Consider the following 25,566-nt stretch of genomic DNA (forward strand, 5'->3'; position numbering starts at 1 on the left):
CAGCCTCTGATGATTGCAGACACCAGAAGTGGACATAAGAACATTCCCACAGGTAAGATTGTCACTATATGTGATTTATTATTATTCCCGTCTTCCAGCCGTCTACTTGTACTGGATATCACACATTAATAAATAACGCAATAAAGAACATTACGTTATTAGTCTGGATCTTTTCTCCCTCACAAAGTCTGGCCTCTGGTTATACGGTAGACGAGGATGAAACAAGGGATCCGATTGCCAGGTTCCCTCACAGATGTGGCCCTTAGTACATCCCATACATCTTTAGCCAATTTAGATGCACATGTAGGTAACAATGTCCTCTTGCTTGGCAACAGGATACAGTAATACAATAATACAGATCAGTGGTAGATGGAGCATCAGCTGTAATAACCCTGTAGTTATTAGGGAATAACGGGACACATGTATTACTAGTGGTGTTAGATGGAGATGTGACTAAGGGCTGATTCTCAGTAATACAATAATACAGATCAGTGGTAGATGGAGCATCAGATGTAATAACCCTGTAGTTATTAGGGAATAACAGGACACATGTATTACTAGTGGTGTTAGATGGAGATGTGACTAAGGACTGATTCTCAGTAATACAATAATACAGATCAGTGGTAGATGGAGCATCAGATGTAATAACCCTGTAGTTATTAGGGAATAACAGGACACATGTATTACTAGTGGTGTTATATGGAGATGTGACTAAGGGCTGATTCTCAGTAATACAGTAATACAGATCAGTGGTAGATGGAGCATCAGCTGTAATAACCCTGTAGTTATTAGGGAATAACAGGACACATGTATTACTAGTGGTGGCAGATGGAGATGTGACTAAGGGCTGATTCTCAGTAATACAATAATACAGATCAGTGGTAGATGGAGCATCAGCTGTAATACCCCTGTAGTTATTAGGGAATAACAGGACACATGTATTACTAGTGGTGTTAGTTGGGGATGTGACTAAGGTCTGATTCTCAGTAATACAATAATACAGATCAGTGGTAGATGGAGCATCAGATGTAATAACCCTGTAGTTATTAGGGAATAACAGGACACATGTATTACTAGTGGTGTTAGATGGAGATGTGACTATGGTCTGATTCTCAGTAATACAATAATACAGATCAGTGGTAGATGGAGCATCAGATGTAATAACCCTGTAGTTATTAGGGAATAACAGGACACATGTATTACTAGTGGTGTTATATGGAGATGTGACTAAGGGCTGATTCTCAGTAATACAATAATACAGATCAGTGGTAGATGGAGCATCAGCTGTAATAACCCTGTAGTTATTAGGGAATAACAGGACAATGTATTACTAGTGGTGTTATATGGAGATGTGACTAAGGGCTGATTCTCAGTAATCCAATAATACAGATCAGTGGTAGATGGAGCATCAGCTGTAATACCCCTGTAGTTATTAGGGAATAACAGGACACATGTATTACTAGTGGTGTTAGTTGAGGATGTGACTAAGGTCTGATTCTCAGTAATACAATAATACAGATCAGTGGTAGATGGAGCATCAGATGTAATAACCCTGTAGTTATTAGGGAATAACAGGACACATGTATTACTAGTGGTGTTAGATGGAGATGTGACTAAGGTCTGATTCTCAGTAATACAATAATACAGATCAGTGGTAGATGGAGCATCAGATGTAATAACCCTGTAGTTAGTAGGGAATAACAGGACACATGTATTACTAGTGGTGTTAGATGGAGATGTGACTATGGTCTGATTCTCAGTAATACAATAATACAGATCAGTGGTAGATGGAGCATCAGATGTAATAACCCTGTAGTTAGTAGGGAATAACAGGACACATGTATTACTAGTGGTGTTAGATGGAGATGTGACTAAGGTCTGATTCTCAGTAATACAATAATACAGATCAGTGGTAGATGGAGCATCAGCTGTAATAAACCTGTAGTTATTAGGGAATAACAGGACACGTGTATTACTAGTGGTGTTATATGGAGATGTGACTAAGGGCTGATTCTCAGTAATACAATAATACAGATCAGTGGTAGATGGAGCATCAGCTGTAATAACCCTGTAGTTATTAGGGAATAACAGGACACATGTATTACTAGTGGTGTTATATGGAGATGTGACTAAGGGCTGATTCTCAGTAATACAATAATACAGATCAGTGGTAGATGGAGCATCAGCTGTAATAACCCTGTAGTTATTAGGGAATAACAGGACACATGTATTACTAGTGGTGTTAGATGGAGATGTGACTATGGTCTGATTCTCAGTAATACAATAATACAGATCAGTGGTAGATGGAGCATCAGATGTAATAACCCTGTAGTTAGTAGGGAATAACAGGACACATGTATTACTAGTGGTGTTAGATGGAGATGTGACTAAGGTCTGATTCTCAGTAATACAATAATACAGATCAGTGGTAGATGGAGCATCAGCTGTAATAAACCTGTAGTTATTAGGGAATAACAGGACACGTGTATTACTAGTGGTGTTATATGGAGATGTGACTAAGGGCTGATTCTCAGTAATACAATAATACAGATCAGTGGTAGATGGAGCATCAGCTGTAATAACCCTGTAGTTATTAGGGAATAACAGGACACATGTATTACTAGTGGTGGTAGATGGAGATGTGACTAAGGGCTGATTCTCAGTAATACAATAATACAGATCAGTGGTAGATGGAGCATCAGCTGTAATAACCCTGTAGTTATTAGGGAATAACAGGACACATGTATTACTAGTGGTGTTATATGGAGATGTGACTAAGGGCTGATTCTCAGTAATACAATAATACAGATCAGTGGTAGATGGAGCATCAGCTGTAATAACCCTGTAGTTATTAGGGAATAACAGGACACATGTATTACTAGTGGTGGTAGATGGAGATGTGACTAAGGGCTGATTCTCAGTAATACAATAATACAGATCAGTGGTAGATGGAGCATCAGCTGTAATACCCCTGTAGTTATTAGGGAATAACAGGACACATGTATTACTAGTGGTGTTAGTTGGGGATGTGACTAAGGTCTGATTCTCAGTAATACAATAATACAGATCAGTGGTAGATGGCGCATCAGATGTAATAACCCTGTAGTTATTAGGGAATAACAGGACACATGTATTACTAGTGGTGTTAGATGGAGATGTGACTATGGTCTGATTCTCAGTAATACAATAATACAGATCAGTGGTAGATGGAGCATCAGATGTAATAACCCTGTAGTTAGTAGGGAATAACAGGACACATGTATTACTAGTAGGGATGTGCAGGCTCGGTTCTACTCGGTTCCGGTCGGTTCTTTTTACCGGATCTTATTGGGTTTCAGCTGTCACGAGTTTTGGATAGCCAATAAGATTCGGTAAAAAGAACCGAACGGAACCGAGTAGAACCGAGCCTGCACATCCCTAATTACTAGTGGTGTTAGATGGAGATGTGACTAAGGTCTGATTCTCAGTAATACAATAATACAGATCAGTGGTAGAAGGAGCATCAGATGTAATAACCCTGTAGTTAGTAGGGAATAACAGGACACATGTATTACTAGTGGTGTTAGATGGAGATGTAACTAAGGTCTGATTCTCAGTAATACAATAATACAGAACAGTGGTAGATGGAGCATCAGCTGTAATAAACCTGTAGTTATTAGGGAATAACAGGACACGTGTATTACTAGTGGTGTTATATGGAGATGTGACTAAGGGCTGATTCTCAGTAATACAATAATACAGATCAGTGGTAGATGGAGCATCAGCTGTAATAACCCTGTAGTTATTAGGGAATAACAGGACACATGTATTACTAGTGGTGTTATATGGAGATGTGACTAAGGGCTGATTCTCAGTAATACAATAATACAGATCAGTGGTAGATGGAGCATCAGATGTAATATCCCTGTAGTTATTAGGGAATAACAGGACACATGTATTACTAGTGGTGTTATATGGAGATGTGACTAAGGGCTGATTAACAGTAATACAATAATACAGATCAGTGGTAGATGGAGCATCAGCTGTAATATCCCTGTAGTTATTAGGGAATAACAGGGCACATGTATTACTAGTGGTGTTAGATGGAGATGTGACTAAGGACTGATTCTCAGTAATACAATAATACAGATCAGTGGTAGATGGAGCATCAGCTGTAATATCCCTGTAGTTATTAGGAATAACAGGACACATGTATTACTAGTGGTGTTATATGGAGATGTGACTAAGGGCTGATTCTCAGTAATACAATAATACAGATCAGTGGTAGATGGAGCATCAGCTGTAATATCCCTGTAGTTATTATGGAATAACAGGACACATGTATTACTAGTGGTGTTAGAAGGAGATGTGACTAAGGACTGATTCTCAGTAATACAATAATACAGATCAGTGGTAGATGGAGCATCAGATGTAATAACTCTGTAGTTATTAGGAATAACAGGACACATGTATTACTAGTGGTGTTAGATGGAGATGTGACTAAGGACTGATTCTCAGTAATACAATAATACAGATCAGTGGTAGATGGAGCATCAGCTGTAATAACCCTGTAGTTATTAGGGAATAACAGGACACATGTATTACTAGTGGTGTTAGATGGAGATGTGACTAAGGGCTGATTCTCAGTAATACAATAATACAGATCAGTGGTAGATGGAGCATCAGATGTAATAACCCTGTAGTTATTAGGGAATAACAGGACACATGTATTACTAGTGGTGTTATATGGAGATGTGACTAAGGGCTGATTCTCAGTAATACAATAATACAGATCAGTGGTAGATGGAGCATCAGATGTAATAACCCTGTAGTTATTAGGAATAACAGGACACATGTATTACTAGTGGTGTTAGATGGAGATGTGACTAAGGGCTGATTCTCAGTAATACAATAATACAGATCAGTGGTAGATGGAGCATCAGATGTAATAACCCTGTAGTTATTAGGAAATAACAGGACACATGTATTACTAGTGGTGTTATATGGAGATGTGACTAAGGGCTGATTCTCAGTAATACAATAATACAGATCAGTGGTAGATGGAGCATCAGCTGTAATAACCCTGTAGTTATTAGGGAATAACAGGACACATGTATTACTAGTGGTGTTATATGGAGATGTGACTATGGTCTGATTCTCAGTAATACAATAATACAGATCAGTGGTAGATGGAGCATCAGATGTAATATCCCTGTAGTTATTAGGGAATAACAGGACACATGTATTACTAGTGGTATTAGATGGAGATGTGACTAAGGGCTGATTCTCAGTAATACAATAATACAGATCAGTGGTAGATGGAGCATCAGATGTAATAACCCTGTAGTTATTAGGGAATAACAGGACACATGTATTACTAGTGGTGTTAGATGGAGATGTGACTAAGGGCTGATTCTCAGTAATACAATAATACAGATCAGTGGTAGATGGAGCTTCAGATGTAATAACCCTGTAGTTATTAGGGAATAACAGGACACATGTATTACTAGTGGTGTTAAATGGAGATGTGACTAAGGGCTGATTCTCAGTAATACAATAATACAGATCAGTGGTAGATGGAGCACTAGCTGTAATAACCCTGTAGTTATTAGGGAATAACAGGACACATGTATTACTAGTTGTGTTAGATGGAGATGTGACTAAGGGCTGATTCTCAGTAATACAATAATACAGATCAGTGGTAGATGGAGCATCAGCTGTAATAACCCTGTAGTTATTAGGGAATAACAGGACACATGTATTACTAGTGGTGTTAGATGGAGATGTGACTAAGGTCTGATTCTCAGTAATACAATAATACAGATCAGTGGTAGATGGAGCATCAGCTGTAATAACCCTGTAGTTATTAGGGAATAACAGGACACATGTATTACTAGTGGTGTTATATGGAGATGTGACTAAGGGCTGATTCTCAGTAATACAATAATACAGATCAGTGGTAGATGGAGCACTAGCTGTAATAACCCTGTAGTTATTAGGGAATAACAGGACACATGTATTACTAGTTGTGTTAGATGGAGATGTGACTAAGGGCTGATTCTCAGTAATACAATAATACAGATCAGTGGTAGATGGAGCATCAGCTGTAATAACCCTGTAGTTATTAGGGAATAACAGGACACATGTATTACTAGTGGTGTTAGATGGAGATGTGACTAAGGTCTGATTCTCAGTAATACAATAATACAGATCAGTGGTAGATGGAGCATCAGCTGTAATATCCCTGTAGTTATTAGGGAATAACAGGACACATGTATTACTAGTGGTGTTATATGGAGATGTGACTAAGGTCTGATTCTCTATCACCATATTTCTTAGAGCTGATATAGAGTGATAAAAAGAAACTAACCTTTGTTGCAAAATATAACCCCTCACTTATCACCCGACCACCTACACACACACATACACCTATTGCCTCTTACAGTAACTACCTGAGTAAATAGAGGGTTTTTTTTGTAATTTAAAACAACCTTTACCATGAGAGCTCTCAGATTTCAAACTACATCTTTCGGTGATGCATGTTTAAATTTGATCCCTGTTTTTTTAAGTGAGCTTATCTAGTGTATATGCTATATTAAAGACAAAGACAGGAGTGAAATGACTGGAAATACTATGGCTTTGATTCAAGTAGACGCAAAGGGGTGAGTTATCGCCACCAACTAACCTGCAACCTGCTCCACTCATGGCCCGATCTAGCCCCGCAACCATGGATATTTATATGTGTGTGGTGGCACCGTAAGTGTGGCATATAGCTGTACTTACTCGTGGATGCGACTGTCATATCTAATTGGATCAACCCCTAAATCCAGGGGAGTGTCACAGTGACATCACTTTTATCTATAGTAATAATACAGGGACATGACTGGGGAGGTGAGGGGATCTGGGAGTGTCACAGTGACATCACTTATATCTATAGTAATAATACAGGGACATGACTGGGGAGGTGAGGGGATCTGAGAGTGTCATTGTAACATCACTTATATCTGTAGTAATAATACATGACAGTACAACCAGGGGATGTGTCTGGGAGATGACTATATCATTGTGTGTGTCAGGTTCCTATAAGGTGTCAGGATGTCACTGTCTATGTCTCCATGCAGAAGAGGGAATATATAGAGGAACACAGGTCTGTACAAGGACACGATGATGGAGAATCACCTGCCCCTCACATCACTGGGTAAAAGGAGACTGTCATTTATTGTACAGGGTAGAGCAGGTTTGGGAGCCCTATATACACACATTACCTGATAAGCACATATATACAATGTACTCAGTCACTGTGTTTCCTATAGATGGACCCAGTAATAGAAATACCACAGAGAGATGTCCCCATCATCTTTATTCACAGGATTGTACAGAGGAGAGTCACAGGACTCCACAGGAGCTTCAGGTAGATACCAGTATACCAAAGTGACTGTGACTATATGATCTATAGAGAATCTGTGTGTGTATTATACACTGATTATTTTACTGTTTATTCTCAATTAAATTAGACTTGATTATTTTATGTGTCATTTAGAGTGAAGATCTTGTTGATATGAAGACAGAAGATATAGAGGGAGAAGAAGAGACATACGTGACTGATATAAAGGCAGAAGATACAGTGGGAGAAGAAGAGACGTATGTGACTGATATAAAGGCAGACGATACAGAGGGAGAGGAGACGTATGTGACTGATATGAAGGCAGAAGATGCAGAGGGAGAAGAAGAGACGTATGTGACTGATATGAAGGGAGAAGAGACGTATGTGACTGATATGAAGGCAGAAGATACAGAGGGAGAAGAAGAGACGTATGTGACTGATATGAAGACAGAAGATACAGAGGGAGAAGAAGAGACGTATGTGAATGATATAAAGGTAGAAGTTATAGAGGTAGAAGAGACGTATGTGACTGATATGAAGACAGAATATATAAAGGGAGAAGAAGAGACATATGTGACTGATATAAAGGCAGAAGATATAGAGGGAGAAGAAGAGACGTATGTGAGGGGTGATCAGAAGTGTAAAGAGGAGGAAATCCCTACAGATATCAGCACAGGTGAGTAATAAAAACTTATTGCAGAAAAGAGTCACATACTCTGTTCAGTCACTACAGCAATCTCTTATCCTACACCCTCCTCTGTCAGTACAAACTAATGAATAAAATATATATGCACAGTGGGGGATTCAGGAGCCATCAGCCCCTATTATACTCCTGCTCTCCTCCTCACATCATGTCACTGTGTTACCAGCCCAGAGATCTGACCAGTCTCCTCCCCACACTCATCATATCTTTGTCTTCTACCAGCTACTCATGTTCTTTACTGTCCACTTCAAAAATGACCTTTGTTGATGGTCCTCCCCATGCCCTTCAATGGGATATTACCCATGATCCTTCCTGACCACTACTGCCTGACATTATCAATGATCACTTATGGTAATAACATCTTTGAATGTGATTTCTTGTACTGGTTTCATTCTGTTTTACCAGAGATATGAACCAGACCTGTATAAATATCTTTTAGGAAATTATTATATTTTCTGCCTGGAGGTCAACAGCGAGAGCAATGGTGGATCCCGATTGTTTAAAATGTGGATTTTTCTGTTCCATTGTGTTTTTGCTGATTCATTTGAGTCCAGCTGGTTCTTTTGCATGTTCCAGTAGATCCCCTTAGATGTTAGAGCGTATCTAACCTCCAGTGAAGATATTAATTCCTAGAGAGATACAAACTGGTTATTTTACATTTACTGAGATAGAGATCCGGAGAGTGTGAGGACACAGCAGGATACAGCTAGTATGTCCTGTGTGTGATATAATGTATAGACCATGCCTGCACTCTGTTACACATACTGAGATGGAGATATGGAGAGTGTGAGGACACAGCAGGGTGCAGCTAGTATGTCCTGTGTGTGATATAATGTATAGACCATGCCTGCACTCTGTTACACATACTGAGATGGAGATATGGAGAGTGTGAGGACACAGCAGGATACAGCTAGTATGTCCTGTGTGTGATATAATGTATAGACCATGCCTGCACTCTGTTACACATACTGAGATGGAGATATGGAGAGTGTGAGGACACAGCAGGATGCAGCTAGTATGTCCTGTGTGTGATATAATGTATAGACAGTGCCTGCACTCTGTTACACATACTGAGATGGAGATATGGAGAGTGTGAGGACACAGCAGGATGCAGCTAGTATGTCCTGTGTGTGATATAATGTATAGACCATGCCTGCACTCTGTTACACATACTGAGATGGAGATATGGAGAGTGTGAGGACACAGCAGGGTACAGCTAGTATGTCCTGTGTGTGTGATATAATGTATAGACCATGTCTGCACTCTGTTACACATACTGAGATGGAGATATGGAGAGTGTGAGGACACAGCAGGATACAGCTAGTATGTCCTGTGTGTACTATAATGTATAGACCATGCCTGCACTCTGTTACACATACTGAGATGGAGATATGGAGAGTGTGAGGACACAGCAGGATACAGCTAGTATGACCTGTGTGTGATATAATGTATAGACCATGCCTGCACTCTGTTACACATACTGAGATGGAGATATGGAGAGTGTGAGGACACAGCAGGATACAGCTAGTATGTCCTGTGTGTGATATAATGTATAGACCATGCCTGCACTCTGTTACACATACTGAGATGGAGATATGGAGAGTGTGAGGACACAGCAGGATACAGCTAGTATGTCCTGTGTGTTATATAATGTATAGACCATGCCTGCACTCTGTTACACATACTGAGATGGAGATATGGAGAGTGTGAGGACACAGCAGGATACAGCTAGTATGACCTGTGTGTGATATAATGTATAGACCATGCCTGCACTCTGTTACACATACTGAGATGGAGATCAGGAGAGTGTGAGGACACAGCAGGATACAGCTAGTATGTCCTGTGTGTGATATAATGTATAGACCATGCCTGCACTCTGTTACACATACTGAGAAGGAGATCCGGAGAATGTGAGGACACAGCAGGATACAGCTAGTATGACCTGTGTGTGATATAATGTATAGACCATGCCTGCACTCTGTTACACATACTGAGATGGAGATATGGAGAGTGTGAGGACACAGCAGGATGCAGCTAGTATGACCTGTGTGTGATATAATGTATAGACCATGCCTGCACTCTGTTACACATACTGAGATGGAGATATGGAGAGTGTGAGGACACAGCAGGATGCAGCTAGTATGTCCTGTGTGTGATATAATGTATAGACCATGCCTGCACTCTGTTACACATACTGAGATGGAGATATGGAGAGTGTGAGGACACAGCAGGATACAGCTTGTATGACCTGTGTGTGATATAATGTATAGACCATGCCTGCACTCTGTTACACATACTGAGATGGAGATATGGAGAGTGTGAGGACACAGCAGGATACAGCTAGTATGTCCTGTGTGTGATATAATGTATAGACCATGCCTGCACTCTGTTACACATACTATCACACAGAGCGCTTGCTCTGAATCAGGGCCATCCCTCTGAAATTAAGAGCGGCCTCCTGCAAGGCTCCACCGCAACAGTCTGCCATTGTCCCCTGTGGTGTGTTGTAGACACTGTAAAGGGTTGTGATCAGTCACCACAGTAAATTGCCGGCCATACAAATGGACCTGGAGGTTCTTCACAGTCCAAGCAATTTCCAAGCTTTCCTTTTCAATTGTGGCGTACCCCACCTCCCGGAAAGACACACAAATTATCCTAGCGCTCGAGTCAGACCAATGGGGAAATCACGCACTGCAGTCATTTATATTGTGACCCCCACAAAAGCAACAGAAAATGAAAACAAAACTCCTCTGGTCATTTCAAATCAGTCAGAGGCTCTTATCAATTGTAAAATATATTCTTAAGTTTATTTGTAATAAATACTTAGGGGTTATTCTAATTATTTGTTAATTGCGAGGTGCGATTTGCTGTTTTCTCTTCAAATTAGCGCAGAGAATTAATTTTGCAATCAAATTAGCAACTTGCACTGAACCAGAGTGAATTAGCATTTTTCCATTTGCATGAGAGATGGAAAGGAAAATCTTTATTTTAAGAACCCCTTGGACATCCCCCTAATGACTAATCAGGCATTTCGAAATGTCAAATTAGCTTAATTAGTCCAATAATTACATGTCATTTTTGAGGGTAAAAAAATGGCCTCAAATTACCCCAAAATTAACTTTTTCGTTAGTTTAGGAACCCCAAATGTAATTAGTTTTTTTTTTATTGAAAAATAATTGTTTACTTAATTTTTTTTACAATTTTTCAGTGTCCACAATGTAGCCCAAAATCTCCGTGTTTCCTACTTTTTTTTGCAATTTTTATTTAATTAATTTGAGATTAAACGAAAAAGTTTGCTTTTTTATCATTTTTTTGCATCTTTTTAAACAAGAACACAAATCAGCCATTTCACACCATTTAAAGGCCTTCAGTACTTTCCTTATGCCCACAAACAGCCCTATACGGTCCTGCTAACAAAATTATCAATTTTGGGTGGTCCAGGATGGTCTCCCCAATTTTCATGCACTTCTCTTACGTCGCATTTGGCAGTCAGTTCGCACCCCTCCGCTGCGAGCACCGTGAATAGGCATTTTTCATTGGATTGGAGAATTCTCGGGAGCGCGCATTTGTGCAACGTCTGTGAGTTTCATGAAACTAACTCGCAATTAGCACCTAATTGGATTCACCCCTTCTATTGAGGATTAGAAAATAAACACAAATAACTACAATGTTGCTAAAAGAATCACATGGCATGAAGTCATCTCATAAAGGATTATCCTACACTGATAATCAGATTAGTAAATTCAACACAGGAACCACATAAAAAAATAATAATAAAAATAGTTTCTCAGGGTGGACTAACCCCTTGTGGTACTGTGTATTGGAGTAAGAGAACAGAAGGCATGTGAGCCTGTTTCGTTTGAATTTTTTTGAACATCAAGAAGGTATGAACTGCCGTATCATCTGTATGCTGTGATACTCCCAAGGGGAAATGTCTTTTTGAAAACTATTTGAGCAGTAAACATCTTGACTCTAAGATGACTTCATCTGTATCCTGCGACAACAGAATTGCATCAAACGCTGTTCCGTTTTCCGACTTTTTAAAATTGAGCCCGGTGTCTCCAAGCTCAAACCCTCTGCCAGCTTCCCTGCTGGACCTGGTCCATTGCGAGGGATCAGTCTGGCTGCAACTAGTCTAAGCATATGCAGCAGAGGCAATTCAGGTGCTGAGGTAGGAGCCTGAGAGAAGTGCTTTCAGGTGCCAGTGTAGGAACTTGTGTGGTAATAAGTGCTTCCAAGATCTTGGTGGTGACAGCAAAGTTGAATGCCCATGGCACAGTAGCCAGAGTCAGTAACAGGTGGTTACGGACGGTAAGAGGAAATCCCCCTAAGATCCAGTGGGATCAAAAAAAATATCTGTGGCCATTGGTGGAGGCAAGGTTATCCGGTCACAATTACCTATTTGCCATCTGGCTTCTACATTCACAACTGAAATTTGGAAATGACACTGACTGTATGAGATGTTAGGGTACAGCCGGGCACGTCTTATAGTTACACAGTATGAGATGTTGGGGTACAGCCGGGCACGTCTTATAGTTACACAGTATGAGATGTTGGGGTGCAGCCGGGCACATCTTACTATAGTTACACAGTATGAGATGTTGGGGTACAGCCGGGCACGTCTTATAGTTACACAGTATAGAGATGTTGGGGTACAGCTGGGCACATCTTATAGTTACACAGTATGGAGATGTTGGGATACAGCCGGGAAACGTCTTATTATAGTTACACAGTATGAGATGTTGGGGTACAGCCGGGCACGTCTTATTATAGTTACACAGTATGAGATGTTGGGGTACAGCCGGGCACGTCTTATTATAGTTACACAGTATGAGATGTTGGGGTACAGCCGGGCACGTCTTATAGTTACACAGTATGAGATGTTGGGGTACAGCCGGGCACGTCTTATTATAGTTACACTGTATGAGATGTTAGGGTACAGCCGGGCACGTCTTATAGTTACACAGTATGGAGATGTTGGGGTACAGCCGGGCACGTCTTATTATAGTTACACAGTATTGAGATGTTGGGGTACAGCCGGGCACATCTTATAGTTACACAGTATGGAGATGTTGGGGTACAGCCGGGCACGTCTTATTATAGTTACACAGTATGGAGATGTTGGGGTACAGCCAGGTATGTCTTATAGTTACACAGTATGAGATGTTGGGGTACAGCCGGGCTCGTCTTATAGTTACACAGTATAAAGATGTTGGGGTACAGCCGGGCACGTCTTATAGTTACACAGTATGAGATGTTGGGGTACAGCCGGGCACGTCTTATTATAGTTACACAGTATAAAGATGTTGGGGTACAGCCGGGCACGTCTTATAGTTACACAGTATGAGATGTTGGGGTGCAGCCGGGCATGTCTTATTATAGTTACACAGTATGAGATGTTGGGTTACAGCCGGGCACGTCTTATAGTTACACAGTATGGAGATGTTGGGGTACAGCCGGGCACGTCTTATTATAGTTACACATCATGGAGATGTTGGGGTACAGCTGGGCACGTCTTATAGTTACACAGTATGAGATGTTGGGGTACAGCTGGGCACGTCTTATTATAGTTACACTGTATGAGATGTTAGGGTACAGCTGGGCACGTCTTATAGTTACACAGTATGAGATGTTGGGGTACAGCCGGGCACGTCTTATTATAGTTACACTGTATGAGATGTTAGGGTACAGCCGGGCACGTCTTATAGTTACACAGTATAGAGATGTTGGGGTACAGCCGGGCACATCTTATAGTTACACAGTATGGAGATGTTGGGATACAGCCGGGAACGTCTTATTATAGTTACACAGTATGGAGATGTTGGGGTACAGCCGGGCACGTCTTATAGTTACACAGTATGGAGATGTTGGGATACAGCCGGGAACGTCTTATTATAGTTACACAGTATTGAGATGTTGGGGTACAGCCGGGCACATCTTATAGTTACACAGTATGGAGATGTTGGGGTACAGCCGGGCACGTCTTATTATAGTTACACAGTATGGAGATGTTGGGATACAGCCAGGAACGTCTTATTATAGTTACACAGTATGGAGATGTTGGGGTACAGCCGGGTATGTCTTATATTTACACAGTATGAGATGTTTGGGTACAGCCGGGCACGTCTTATTATACCTAATATAGTTACACAGTATAAAGATGTTGGGGTACAGCCGGGCACGTCTTATAGTTACACAGTATGAGATGTTGGGGTACAACCGGGCACGTCTTATTATAGTTACACAGTATAAAGATGTTGGGGTACAGCCGGGCACGTCTTATAGTTACACAGTATGAGATGTTGGGGTGCAGCCGGGCATGTCTTATTATAGTTACACAGTATGAGATGTTGGGTTACAGCCGGGCACGTCTTATAGTTACACAGTATTGTATAATTCTGCAGAGAGCCTAATTCTCATATAATTCTGTTCCCAGCAGATGGACACAGCAGCAGGAATAACTCGGGGAGATGTCTCATATTATCTCCAAATTGTGACCTAGACGATAACTTCTCACAGGACTCTCCAGGAGAAAACCCCATTATCCCCAGTATACATCCAGCATCTCACAGTGCAGATATATCATCTGATCCATCTAACCATGGGGAATGCTCCCCTGATACTCCCAGTAGTGTTACACACAGCTCAAATCACATAGGTGATAAACCATTGTCATGTTCTGAATGTGGGAAAAGTTTTACCAAGCAGATCAGTCTTTCTATACATCAGAAGAGAGTTCACGCAGCTGAAAGGCCTTTTCTATGTTCTGAGTGTGGGAAATGTTTTACACTGAAAAGATTTCTTACTAGACATACAAAGCTTCACACACGTGAGAGAACATTAGCATGTTCTGAGTGTGGGAAATGTTTTGCACAGCAGAGAAAACTTGATGTCCATCAGAGAACTCACACAGGTGAGAGACCATTTCCGTGTTCTGAATGTGGGAAATGTTTTATAGAGAAGTCGGCTCTTGTTACACATTATCGAGTCCATACAGGTGAGAAACCATTTTCATGTTCTGAGTGTGGGAAATGTTTTACACAGAAATCATATCTTGTTATACATCAGAGAAGTCACACAGGTGAGAAACCATTTCCATGCTCTGAATGTGGGAAATGTTTTACACACAAATCATGTCTTGTTATACATCAGAGAAGTCACACAGGTGAGAAACCATTTCCATGCTCTGAGTGTGGGAAATGTTTTAACTATAAATTAGCTCTTGATACACATCAGAGAATTCACACAGGTGAGAGGCCATTTCCATGTTCTGAGTGTGGGAAATGTTTTACATATAAATTAGCTCTTGTTACACATCAGAGAAGTCACACAGGTGAGAAACCATTTCCATGCTCTGAATGTGGGAAATGTTTTGCAAAGAAATCACATCTTGTCACACATCAGATCAGTCACACAGGTGAGAGGCTTTATCCATGCTCTGAGTGTGGGAAATGTTTTTCAAATAAATCACATCTAGTTAGACATCAGAGAAGTCATACAGGTGAAAAACCATTTCCTTGCTCTGAATGTGGAAAATGTTTTACACAGAAATCACATCTTGTTACACATCAGAGACGTCACACAGATGAGAAATCATTTCTTCAGGGTCCATAGGGCCCCACAGGGAGCCCTTAGGGTGTAGGTGGTAGTTGAGCACCGAGCACCAGTCAGTTAAAGCTTTGCTCCCAGTATGCAATGGACCTTCCCCCTATACCCTGCCTCTGAGCAGAGGCACTTCAGTTTCGTTGGTGCCTGGCCGGAGTCTGGTCACCATTTTGACAGTGGGCTGTTTCATGCAGCCCAAAAGCTTTTATTTTATAATTCTCTTTATTTTTTATGCTTCTGAGCGGGCAGCAGCAGACTGTCCCTGGGACGTCTGTGCTGCCGCTCAAACACCCCTGTGGGCACCACAACGTCAGCTCCGCATGGTGCTCTCGGTGGGCATCCCAGGGACATTGCTAGCCAGTTCCGCAGACAGACTCAGACTGCAACCTGGATTCTAAGGGGACAGGTAAGGCGGGTCATTGCTATGGGGTTGCCATAACAGGTACAAGCAATACAGGTACCTCCTATGCCTCCATGGGTATATATACTCTCTAACTCAGTACAGAGTCTGGTGGCTACCTCTACAGCCTTTCAAAATATGTTGCAAGGTGGGAAGCCCCTACCCAGTGAGGCTAGGTACACCCTGACTGATATATTTGCCGATCAATTGGTCGGCTAATATCTGCTGGCCATCGCCAAGTGTGTACCTGTGATATGTCTGTGAACCACATAGTTCTCAGACATATCGCATTGGCTGTGCTGCACAGCTGATGGATAGATATGTCTGCAGACATACCTGTCCATCGGCAAGTGTGTACGGGCGGTCTGCATACTGCCCATACACAGCGGCAGCCACCAAGGAGGGGGGTGGGACACGCCCCTTGGCCGCTGGGACCCACGGCTAGAAGCAGATGGCCATTCAGTGTGTATGAACGATCATCTGCAGATATATCTGTATAGTGTGTATCCAGCTTTAGTCTACTAAGCGTCCTGTGTTATCTTCACAGTCCACGCAGCTGTCATCTGAGGAGGCAGAAAATGCTGATCTCTCTACTGCAGGGTCCCCTTCAGGGGAAGAAGCATATTCTAAAATGAATATACCTGCTTTGGTGCGAGCTGTTAGATCTATCTCACAAATAGAAGATGAACCCACCCCCACATCAAAGCATCCACTATTTGAACGATAAAAAGTGGCTTCAGCAGAGTTTCCTCTCTCGGATCAACTAGTTGAGCACATGGCAGCAGCTTGGCAGATTCCTAGTAAGAGGTTTCAGCCCCAAAAACGCCTGATCTCTTGTTATCCTTTTCCTGCAGCTCATTGTACAAGATGGGAGACTCCCCCAGCAGTGGATTTCCATGTTACACGTTTGATTAAAAGCGATACATTACTTATCCCTACAGTTTCCTCACTGAAGGACCCTATGAATAGAAAAGATTGAAACTGGCCTTAAATCTGTGTACTCTCAGGTGCCATTGCTTGCGTGACCATGGCTACTGCATGGGTGGCTAAAGCAATTTACAGCTGGGCAGATGCCCTTGAAGAATCTTTTCCCTCAGATGCCTCTTGGGATCAGATGTCTTATGTAGCTCACATAAGAGATGCAGCTTCATATATTGGAGAAGCGTCCTTGGATGCCAGTCTCCTAGCTTCTAGAGCTTCGGCCACAGTGGTGTCTGCCCGCCGTATTCTGTGACTGTGGTCATGGAAGGCGGATGCAGATTCTAAGAGAGCCTTGGAAGCATTACCTTACAATGGGGAGATCTTGTTTGGCCCTGACTTGGATAATATTGTGGCCACATTAGCAACAAAACACCTTTCTGCCATCAGCAACTACTGCAAGGCCTCGGACAACGTCCTTTAGGTCCATTCATCCCCAAGGCAAACCTAAGAGTCAGTCCTTTCCTAAGCAATCAGCTGCCACTAGGGCCACAAAGCCTAGGACCAAGCAGATGCCCTGCTTCAAAATCAGAGGACAAGCCTTCAACCTGACTAGGTGTGCCTCCCCCTGGGGGGCCCCAGAGTAGGAGGCGAACTCCTTCAGTTTGCCCAGGAATGGCATCAGACAACCACAGACGCGTGGATAAGAGAAGTCTCACGGGTATGCCCTCATTCCAATTTTTCTACACAGGCCCTCCATCAGACCTGAACAAGGTCCTGCTCATGCAGAAAGCCATTCAAGTGGAGGTAATAGTTCCAGTTCCTCCTGTCACAGCGAGGGAATGGTTATTGTACCCTGTTTATGGTGCAGAAACAAAATGGGTCTTATCGGCTTATCCTCAACCTCAAATCCCTAAACATATCAGGGTGCCCAAATTTCACATGGAAACCCTGTGCTCTATTGTACTGGCTGTGGAGCCTGGGGACTTTATGGTATCTCTGGATATTCGGGATGCGTACATACAGTGCCCTCTCATCAGAGATATCTCCGGTTTGCTGTACTACAGCAACATTTTCAATTTCAAGCTCTGCCCTATGGACTTTCTACAGCCCCATGGGTCTTTACCAAATGATGGCGGTCATGGTGACCAACCTGATTTTCAGGGAATCCGGCTCCTGCCATACCTGGATGACCTCTTGCTCTTGGCAAGCTCCCCAGAGGTTCTTCAATGCCACCTTCAGGTAACCATTGCCTTCCTGCAGAGGCACAGCTAGTTAACTGGAAAAAGTCCTCCTTGAACCCTTCACAGAGGATGGTCCATCTGGAAGCTCTTTTAGATTCTCAGGGTCAGAGAATTTTCCTGACAGCAGACAAGATCTCCACACTGCAAATACGTGTCGGCAGACTCCTATGCAGTCGCCGAGTGTTAGTCCACTCAGCAATGCAAGTTCTACTATCCTTGGTATCTACCTTCGACATGGTGGAGTACACTCAGTTCCACTACAAGCCCCTGCAACAGCTAATCCTATCCAGGTGGAACGGGTTGCCCCATCAGATCAAAGCTCAGACAATGGTCCTTTCTCCAGAGGCTTGTCTGGTGGCTACAGACGTCCCATTTAACCAGAGGTCACCCCTTTTGGATCCCAGAATGGGTACTCCTTACAACGGATGCCAATCTCCAGGGCTGGGGCGCAGTGACCGGTTAACATTCCTTCCATGAACGTTGGACATCGGCAGAGTACGCATTCTCGCATGGGCCGAAGGTCACCTCCCGGCCATGTCCACAGTGTTCATTCCAGGAGTTCTAAATTGGGAAGCGGACTTCCTCAGCTGTCACAACGTGCAAACCGGGAAATGGTCTCTCCACACAGAAGTCTTTCAATTCCTAGTGGACAAGTGGGGCCTACCAGAGGTGGACCTCATGGCCTCCAGACAAAATCACAAACTGCCAGTGTATGGGTCCAGAACAATGGATGCCGAGGCATCCTTGGTAGACGCATTTCCGTGAAGTGGACCTTCCATCTGGCATATCTATTCCCTCCAGTCTCCCTTCTTCCTCGAGTTCTTTGTAAGTTCAAACAAGATGGAGGCACTGTTCTGTTGGTGGCCTCAGCCTGGCCCAGATGACATTGGCACTCAGATCTTTGGACCCCCTCCGTAGATGCCTTGTTCCTGCTACCTCAGCGGCCAGACCTGTTGTCTCAGGGTCCTTGTCTTCACCCACACCTGGGTTGTCTGTCTTTGATGGCGTGACTCTTGAGACATCCCTCCTGAGGTCTAAAGGTTTTTTTGCTCTGTGGTCAAGACTATGCTGAGTGCGTAAGCCATCCTCTGCCAGAATTTACCATAGAGTGTGGCATACATACTTTCAATGGTGTATGCCAGAAACTATGACCATCAGGTGTTTTGGGATTCTAGAGTCATGGCCTTCCTCCAAGCAGGCTTGGACCTTGGACTCCACGTCACCTTGCTGAAGGTGCAGTTCTCTGCTCTGTCCATTTTGGTTCTAGCATAGACTTGCTTTACTGCCAGTTGTCCATACCTTCCTTCAAGGTGTCTTCCGCATACAACCTCCCTTTGTCCCTCCGGTGGCGCTGTGGAATTTGTCAGTGGTTTTTCAGACCCTACAGGGCACTCCGTTTGAACCTTTGGAATCTGCGGATCTCAAGTGGCTCACAGCGAAAACTCTTTTACTTCTGGCTATGGCGTCCCCCCAAAGGGTGTCAGATTAAGGGGTGCTCTCACGCTGCTCCCCATTTCTAATCTTCCATCAGGACAGGGTAATTCTCCAAACTCAACCTGGCTTCCTACCCAAGGTGGTTACTCGTTTCCATATTAATAAGGAAATCCTAGTCCCGGCCTTTCATTAACCAGACCTCTCGGCAGGTGAGGCCTCCTTTGTTGTGGTCCGTGCTCTCAGGATCGACGTGGACCGTACGAGTTCTATGAGGAAAACATACTCCCTATTTGTGCTCTATGGATTTCACAAGAAGAGATGGCCAGCCCATAAACACATTGGCCAGATGGCTTTGCATGACTATCTCACAGGCTTACATGCAGGCAGGCCTTCCTTTACCGGCTACTGTCACTACTCATTCCACTCGCTTTGAGTCCCTCGGCAGCGCGACGTGGAGCCCCAGCTGAACAGCTTTTTAAGGTGGCCACGTGGTTCTCTGTCGACATCTTTCTTAGGTTCTAGGTCTTCCATACATTTGCCTCTAGGATGTCTCCATTTGGACGCCGGATTCTCCTCTCAACTCAGGAGCGTCCCCACCCTTGAATAACTGCTTTGGGACATCCCCAAGGTCTACCTGTGGAGCCCTATGGACCCTGAAGAAGAAAAGAAGAGCTATGGTAAAACTTAACAAAGGTGGACTTTCTTCGAAGTCCACAGGGTACCACCCGCTCTGATGCACCTGGCTTCTATGGGCTTTGTTTCCTGGTCACATGTTTCTAGTCTCTTTCTGTGTGAGAGTGATTCTTGTGTGTACCAGTCTTCCTTCGCCTATCCTCCGGCCTTAGGCTTGTTATGAACTGAAGTGGCTCGGGGGGCAGGGTATAGGGGGAAGGCCCGTTGAATCCTGGGAGCAAAGCTTTAACTTTTGTGCCTGGACCTCAACCATCACCTACACCCCAAGGTCTCCCTATGGACTTCGAAGAATGAGTGTTAATAAAGGTAAGTTTTACCATAACTCTCGTTTTCCATGCTCTGAGTGTGGGAAATGTTTTATAAAGAAATCCGCTCTTATTAGTCATCAGAAACATCACACAGGACAGAAACAATGTATGAGCATCTAGAAAAATAGAGAAATTGCAGTGGTATTTGCAGTACTGTATTGTTATTGAAAATGTTAAAAACAAACATGAATTCAATCTTAGCCTAGATTGCTGTCCCTGCTTAGCAAAGGGTAAATGATATTTGAATTATCACACTATATACTAATATATTACAATTTAGTTAAACCCACATGGATGTCACCAGCGTAGGGCTCTTGTAATGGCTTTCAGTTTCCTTATTCTATCAAATCAATTTTCCAAACTTCGCTATTACAGGCCGGGTATTAAGGATATCCATTTGGACTCCACCATGGATATCCTTAAACCCTGTACTATAATGGCAGAGTTTGGGAAGCTCTGTATTAGATAGTATTGTGTTATTGGCCTATTTGTGCAGTAACAAGACCACATGATGTAATATAGGGACATAACTAATTTGTCATCATGATAATGTGCTGGGGATGTAATATGGGAAGTGGGAAACTATGACATCATGTGATGACTGGGCTGTAAGTGATGGTGTGAGATGGGTGATATAATGACATCTGTAACCTCTGATTTTATCTCCCTGGATCCAGTATTCTCTGGTTGTGTTTCCTGGTAAATGGATCTCTAATCTCCTTACAGCAGTCTGATGTCTGGTTCCTTCTAATTAGATCCTCTGTAACCTACTATTTATACTATTCCAAAAGATAAGGACATTAATATCATGATCACTTATGTAATTTATACATTATTAGATAATGTAATTAGTGTTGGGACACAGGAAGATGCTGGTCCTGGTATAAACCACTAACAGTAATGACCATTAGGTGCATCAGGCTCCCGATATCCCCAGCAGAATACAGATATGAGCAGGGTACATAGTAATGGAGGAATAATACAGGGACATCACAGGATAAGTAGGATAAGTACAGATTGTCCTCAGTATGTCCTGCACTGTCTCACCACCCACAGCGGTGACACCACCAGTAATGTGCAGGGTCAGGAGATGAGGATTATTTGGTAGTGAGGAAATCACAGAAAGGACAATACAAACTTTGTTATACACCTACAAATATATGAGATAAAGAGTTTGGTAACAAGTAAGAAAACCAAACGCCGCATGGACCTGTCTGACGTCCATGTGGGGTAACACAGCTGCGTGTGGCGCTTGTATGTTAGTATTTACCACACTTATTGACCTGAACATTTTTGTACATTGTTAGTAAAGCTGGAATAGTGACCAGTTGTCCTCTCGGTGGTGCACATGTTCTGTGACGGTTGTCATGGAGAAAATATAATTTTCCTTATGATCAAAAGCATTTGTATGAAGTGAATTATGCTATTAAAATAACTTTGAAATCATTATAAGTGATACAAATATTGATAGGCAATATTACCATATATATCTGATCTAGAATTAATGTTAATATAATGTAACATATAGAAGATACACATTGTAGAAATTTATGTATTTTACACTTCCAAGATGACAAGATGCCAATAAGCAGAGTGATATATAAATCATGTATCTGAGACTCATATAAACCTGTGACCATCTGAGAGCCCATAGATATGAGCTGCCCTGGTGGGTCACACCAATGACTAAGCACAATCACAATGACCACCCTGCTGTACAAGATCCCATGTGTGAGATAACCAGGCCTATGTGACTGTGACTTCATTTCCTGATATTGTGGTGAGAAGCCAAACCAAGCTGGCACGGTGTTAGCTGAGAACCCATAGATGAGAGCTGTACTGGTGGGTCACATCATTGACTAAGCACAATCACAATGACCACCCTGCTGTACAAGATCCCAAGTGTGAGATAACCAGCCCTGTGTTACCATCTGAGAGCCCATAGATAAGAGCTGCTCTGGTGGGTCACACCAATGACTAAGCACAATCACAATGACCATCCTGCTGTGTAAGATCCCGCGTGTGAGATAACCAGCCCTGTGTGACCATGTGACTTAATTTCCTGATATTGTGGATAGAAGACAAACCAAACTGGCACGGTGTTAGCTGAGAGCCCATCCCCTGTATGATGTATGAGACATTCCTGGGATCCAAGAGGACTCTGGACCTTTGGACATTGAGTTACAGCCTAGGACATTTGCATACAAGCAATAGGAATTAGGTAATGCCATATTACATTCTCCAAGATGAAGATTGAGGACACCAATTACATGTTGGCACTGGTTAGTTATGAATATTGTAATGAGCTATATATAAAGTGACTGTTGTAATGAGATAATAAGCTTTCAGAATTGAAGCTCAGACATACATGTCACTGCTGCTGACTCGGTGATATCTATATACTAATGACTGCTGACTTGTAATTCCCTGATATAGAAACATATAAAGAAAATAATTTAGATTTACCTTTTGTCTAGTGTACAAGTCATTCCCAACTTCGATACTGGGGTAGTGAATTTAATACCACTGATGTGTGGTATTATTTTTATTATATAGGGGGGAGGGGACTGTACAGTGATATGAGTGATATGATATGACACAGCTCCTAGCACACACTGATATGTGGTATTATTATATAGGGGAGAGGGGACCGTACAGTGATATATGAGAGGGAATAACACAAATCCCAGCACACACTGATATGCGGTATTATTATTATATAGAAGAGGGGACCGTACAGTGATATGAGGGGGGATAACATCTTCCAGCGCACACTGATATGTGGTATTATATAGGGGAGAGGGGACTGTACAGTGATACATGAGGGGAATAACACAGCTCCCAGCACACACTGATACGTGGTATTAATATTATATAGGGGAGAGGGGACCATACAGTGATATATGAGGGGGAATAACACAGCTCCCAGCACACACTGATATCTGGTATTATTATATAGTGAGAGTGGACCGTACAGTGATATATGAGGGGAAATAACACAGCTCCTGGCACACACTGATATATGGTATTATTATATAGGGGGGAGGGGACTGTACTGTGATATATGAGGGGAATAACACAGCTCCCAGCACACATTGATATGTGGTATTATTATTATATAGTGAGAGGGAACCATATAGTGATATATCAGAGGGAATAACACAGCTCCCAGCACACACTGATATGTGGTATTATTATTTATTATATAGTGAGAGGGGACCGTACAGTGATATATGAGGGGGAATAACACAGCTCCCAGCACACTGATATGTGGTATTATTATATTGTGAGAGGGGACCATACAGTGATATATGAGGGGGAATAACAGCTCCCAGCACACACTGATATGTGGTATTATTATTATATAGGGGTGAAGGGACCGTACAGTGATATATGAGGGGAAATAACACAGCTCCCAGCACACACTGATATGTGGTAGTATTATTATTATATAGAAGAGAGGGGACCATACAGTGATATGAGGGGGGATAACATCTTCCAGCACATATATAGAAGGCCCTATCAATGAGATGATAGAGGTCAATAGAGAGGACTTATTACCGACTAGGGAGAGAGATAAAAAGTCGGGAAAGAACAGTGATCTACCATTTATCACCACATTTAATAGTCAGTACAAGGAAGTAGAGAAAATAATTAAGAGACATTGGCACCTTTTGGGGAAAGATGTCCTGTTAAGAACTATTATAACAGAGAAACCTAAATTTGTGTATAGAAGGGCACCCACTATTAGAAACAAGTTGGTTAAGAGTGCGGTGCCACCTAAGAGAGAGGGTAGAATTAGAACAAAACCATAGGGTACAACCTAGTAAAGTTGAAACCTTTATTTCTAATGTGACCAAAGTCAGGTATAAGATCAAAGATTTTATCACATGTAACAGCAAGAACTGTGTATATCTTCTGGAGTGCCAGTGCGGACTCCAATATGTGGGCCGCACTTCAAGACCTTTAAGAGAACGTTGGGCAGAACATTTAAGAAATATAAAGAAAGGGTTTGAGAAACACTCGGTCTCCAACCACTTTAAAGAATTGCATGAATGTTCAGCCAAAAGTCTGAAACTGGTTATGGGTATTGGTCAGGTCACCAATCATTGGCGAAAGAAAGATATAGGTGACCAGTTGGCCAAGGTTGAAATTAAATGGATTTATGACCTATGCACCCTGTCTCCCAATGGACTAAATACTGACTTTGAGCTTAAATGGTTCCTTTAATATGTATATTTTACTGTTTTTCCTTTTCATGATTCACTCCACTGTAGGGATTTTATTTGTGTTTTATTTCTACTTATATGTTTTTAATATACATGAAACGTGGATCTACTATGTATTGTTAGTGAAGGATACTCCTTTTTTGGTCAAGCTGCTGGGTATCCTATGGCATTGGTTTTAATATTTTTAATTGTATTTTTATGTATTTATTCTGCGATTTGTACATTTGGCTGCTCACAAGTGCATGGATCCTATCACCTACTCCCTTGGTGGAACGCAATTATCTGTATTTGCGTTCCAAGGAAGTGGGTAGAGGTCAACAGCTAGCACATCCGGGATGCTGGACGGGTTGTATCACCATGGTGAAAGGGCGCGACCAGCGTCACATGGAAGGCGCGATTAGCGCTATGGATTACTATCCCCAATAGTCAAATAGGAGAAGAGGTGGGGCGACGTCAGGATGTTGATGCCGCTACTAGGGTTACCTGAAAGTGACTACACGTTATGATCCCACATGACCTCCGGACTGGAAGTCCGTACACGATCGGGAATTAGGAAACAGGAAGTGCTATGCGTTCCGGCTGTGGAACGCAATTAAGCATAACTGCGGATTATACATCTAAAGATGGGTTTTATCATGTTTAAATGAATATATATAGGTTCACTAATAA

At 42.3% G+C, this 25,566-nt stretch overlaps 1 protein-coding gene across 1 annotated transcript; it reads left to right on the top strand.

Moving 5' to 3' along the window:
* Window positions 1–24,898, top strand: LOC148517286 (uncharacterized). The gene is made up of 9 exons (XM_088478897.1): window positions 1–52; window positions 7,101–7,177; window positions 7,293–7,390; window positions 7,520–8,039; window positions 14,503–15,206; window positions 15,258–15,315; window positions 17,741–17,796; window positions 20,705–20,774; window positions 24,531–24,898. The coding sequence occupies exons 2-9, from the start codon at window positions 7,144–7,146 to the stop codon at window positions 24,896–24,898; spliced, it is 1,908 nt and encodes a 635-aa protein (XP_088335023.1). The 5' UTR covers window positions 1–52; window positions 7,101–7,143.
* The last annotated feature ends 668 nt before the right edge of the window (window positions 24,899–25,566 follow it).

The sequence above is a fragment of the Taudactylus pleione genome, unplaced genomic scaffold (assembly GCF_031769625.1).
Source record: "Taudactylus pleione unplaced genomic scaffold, aTauple2 ptg000224l, whole genome shotgun sequence".
In the NCBI taxonomy this organism is placed as follows: domain Eukaryota; kingdom Metazoa; phylum Chordata; class Amphibia; order Anura; family Myobatrachidae; genus Taudactylus; species Taudactylus pleione.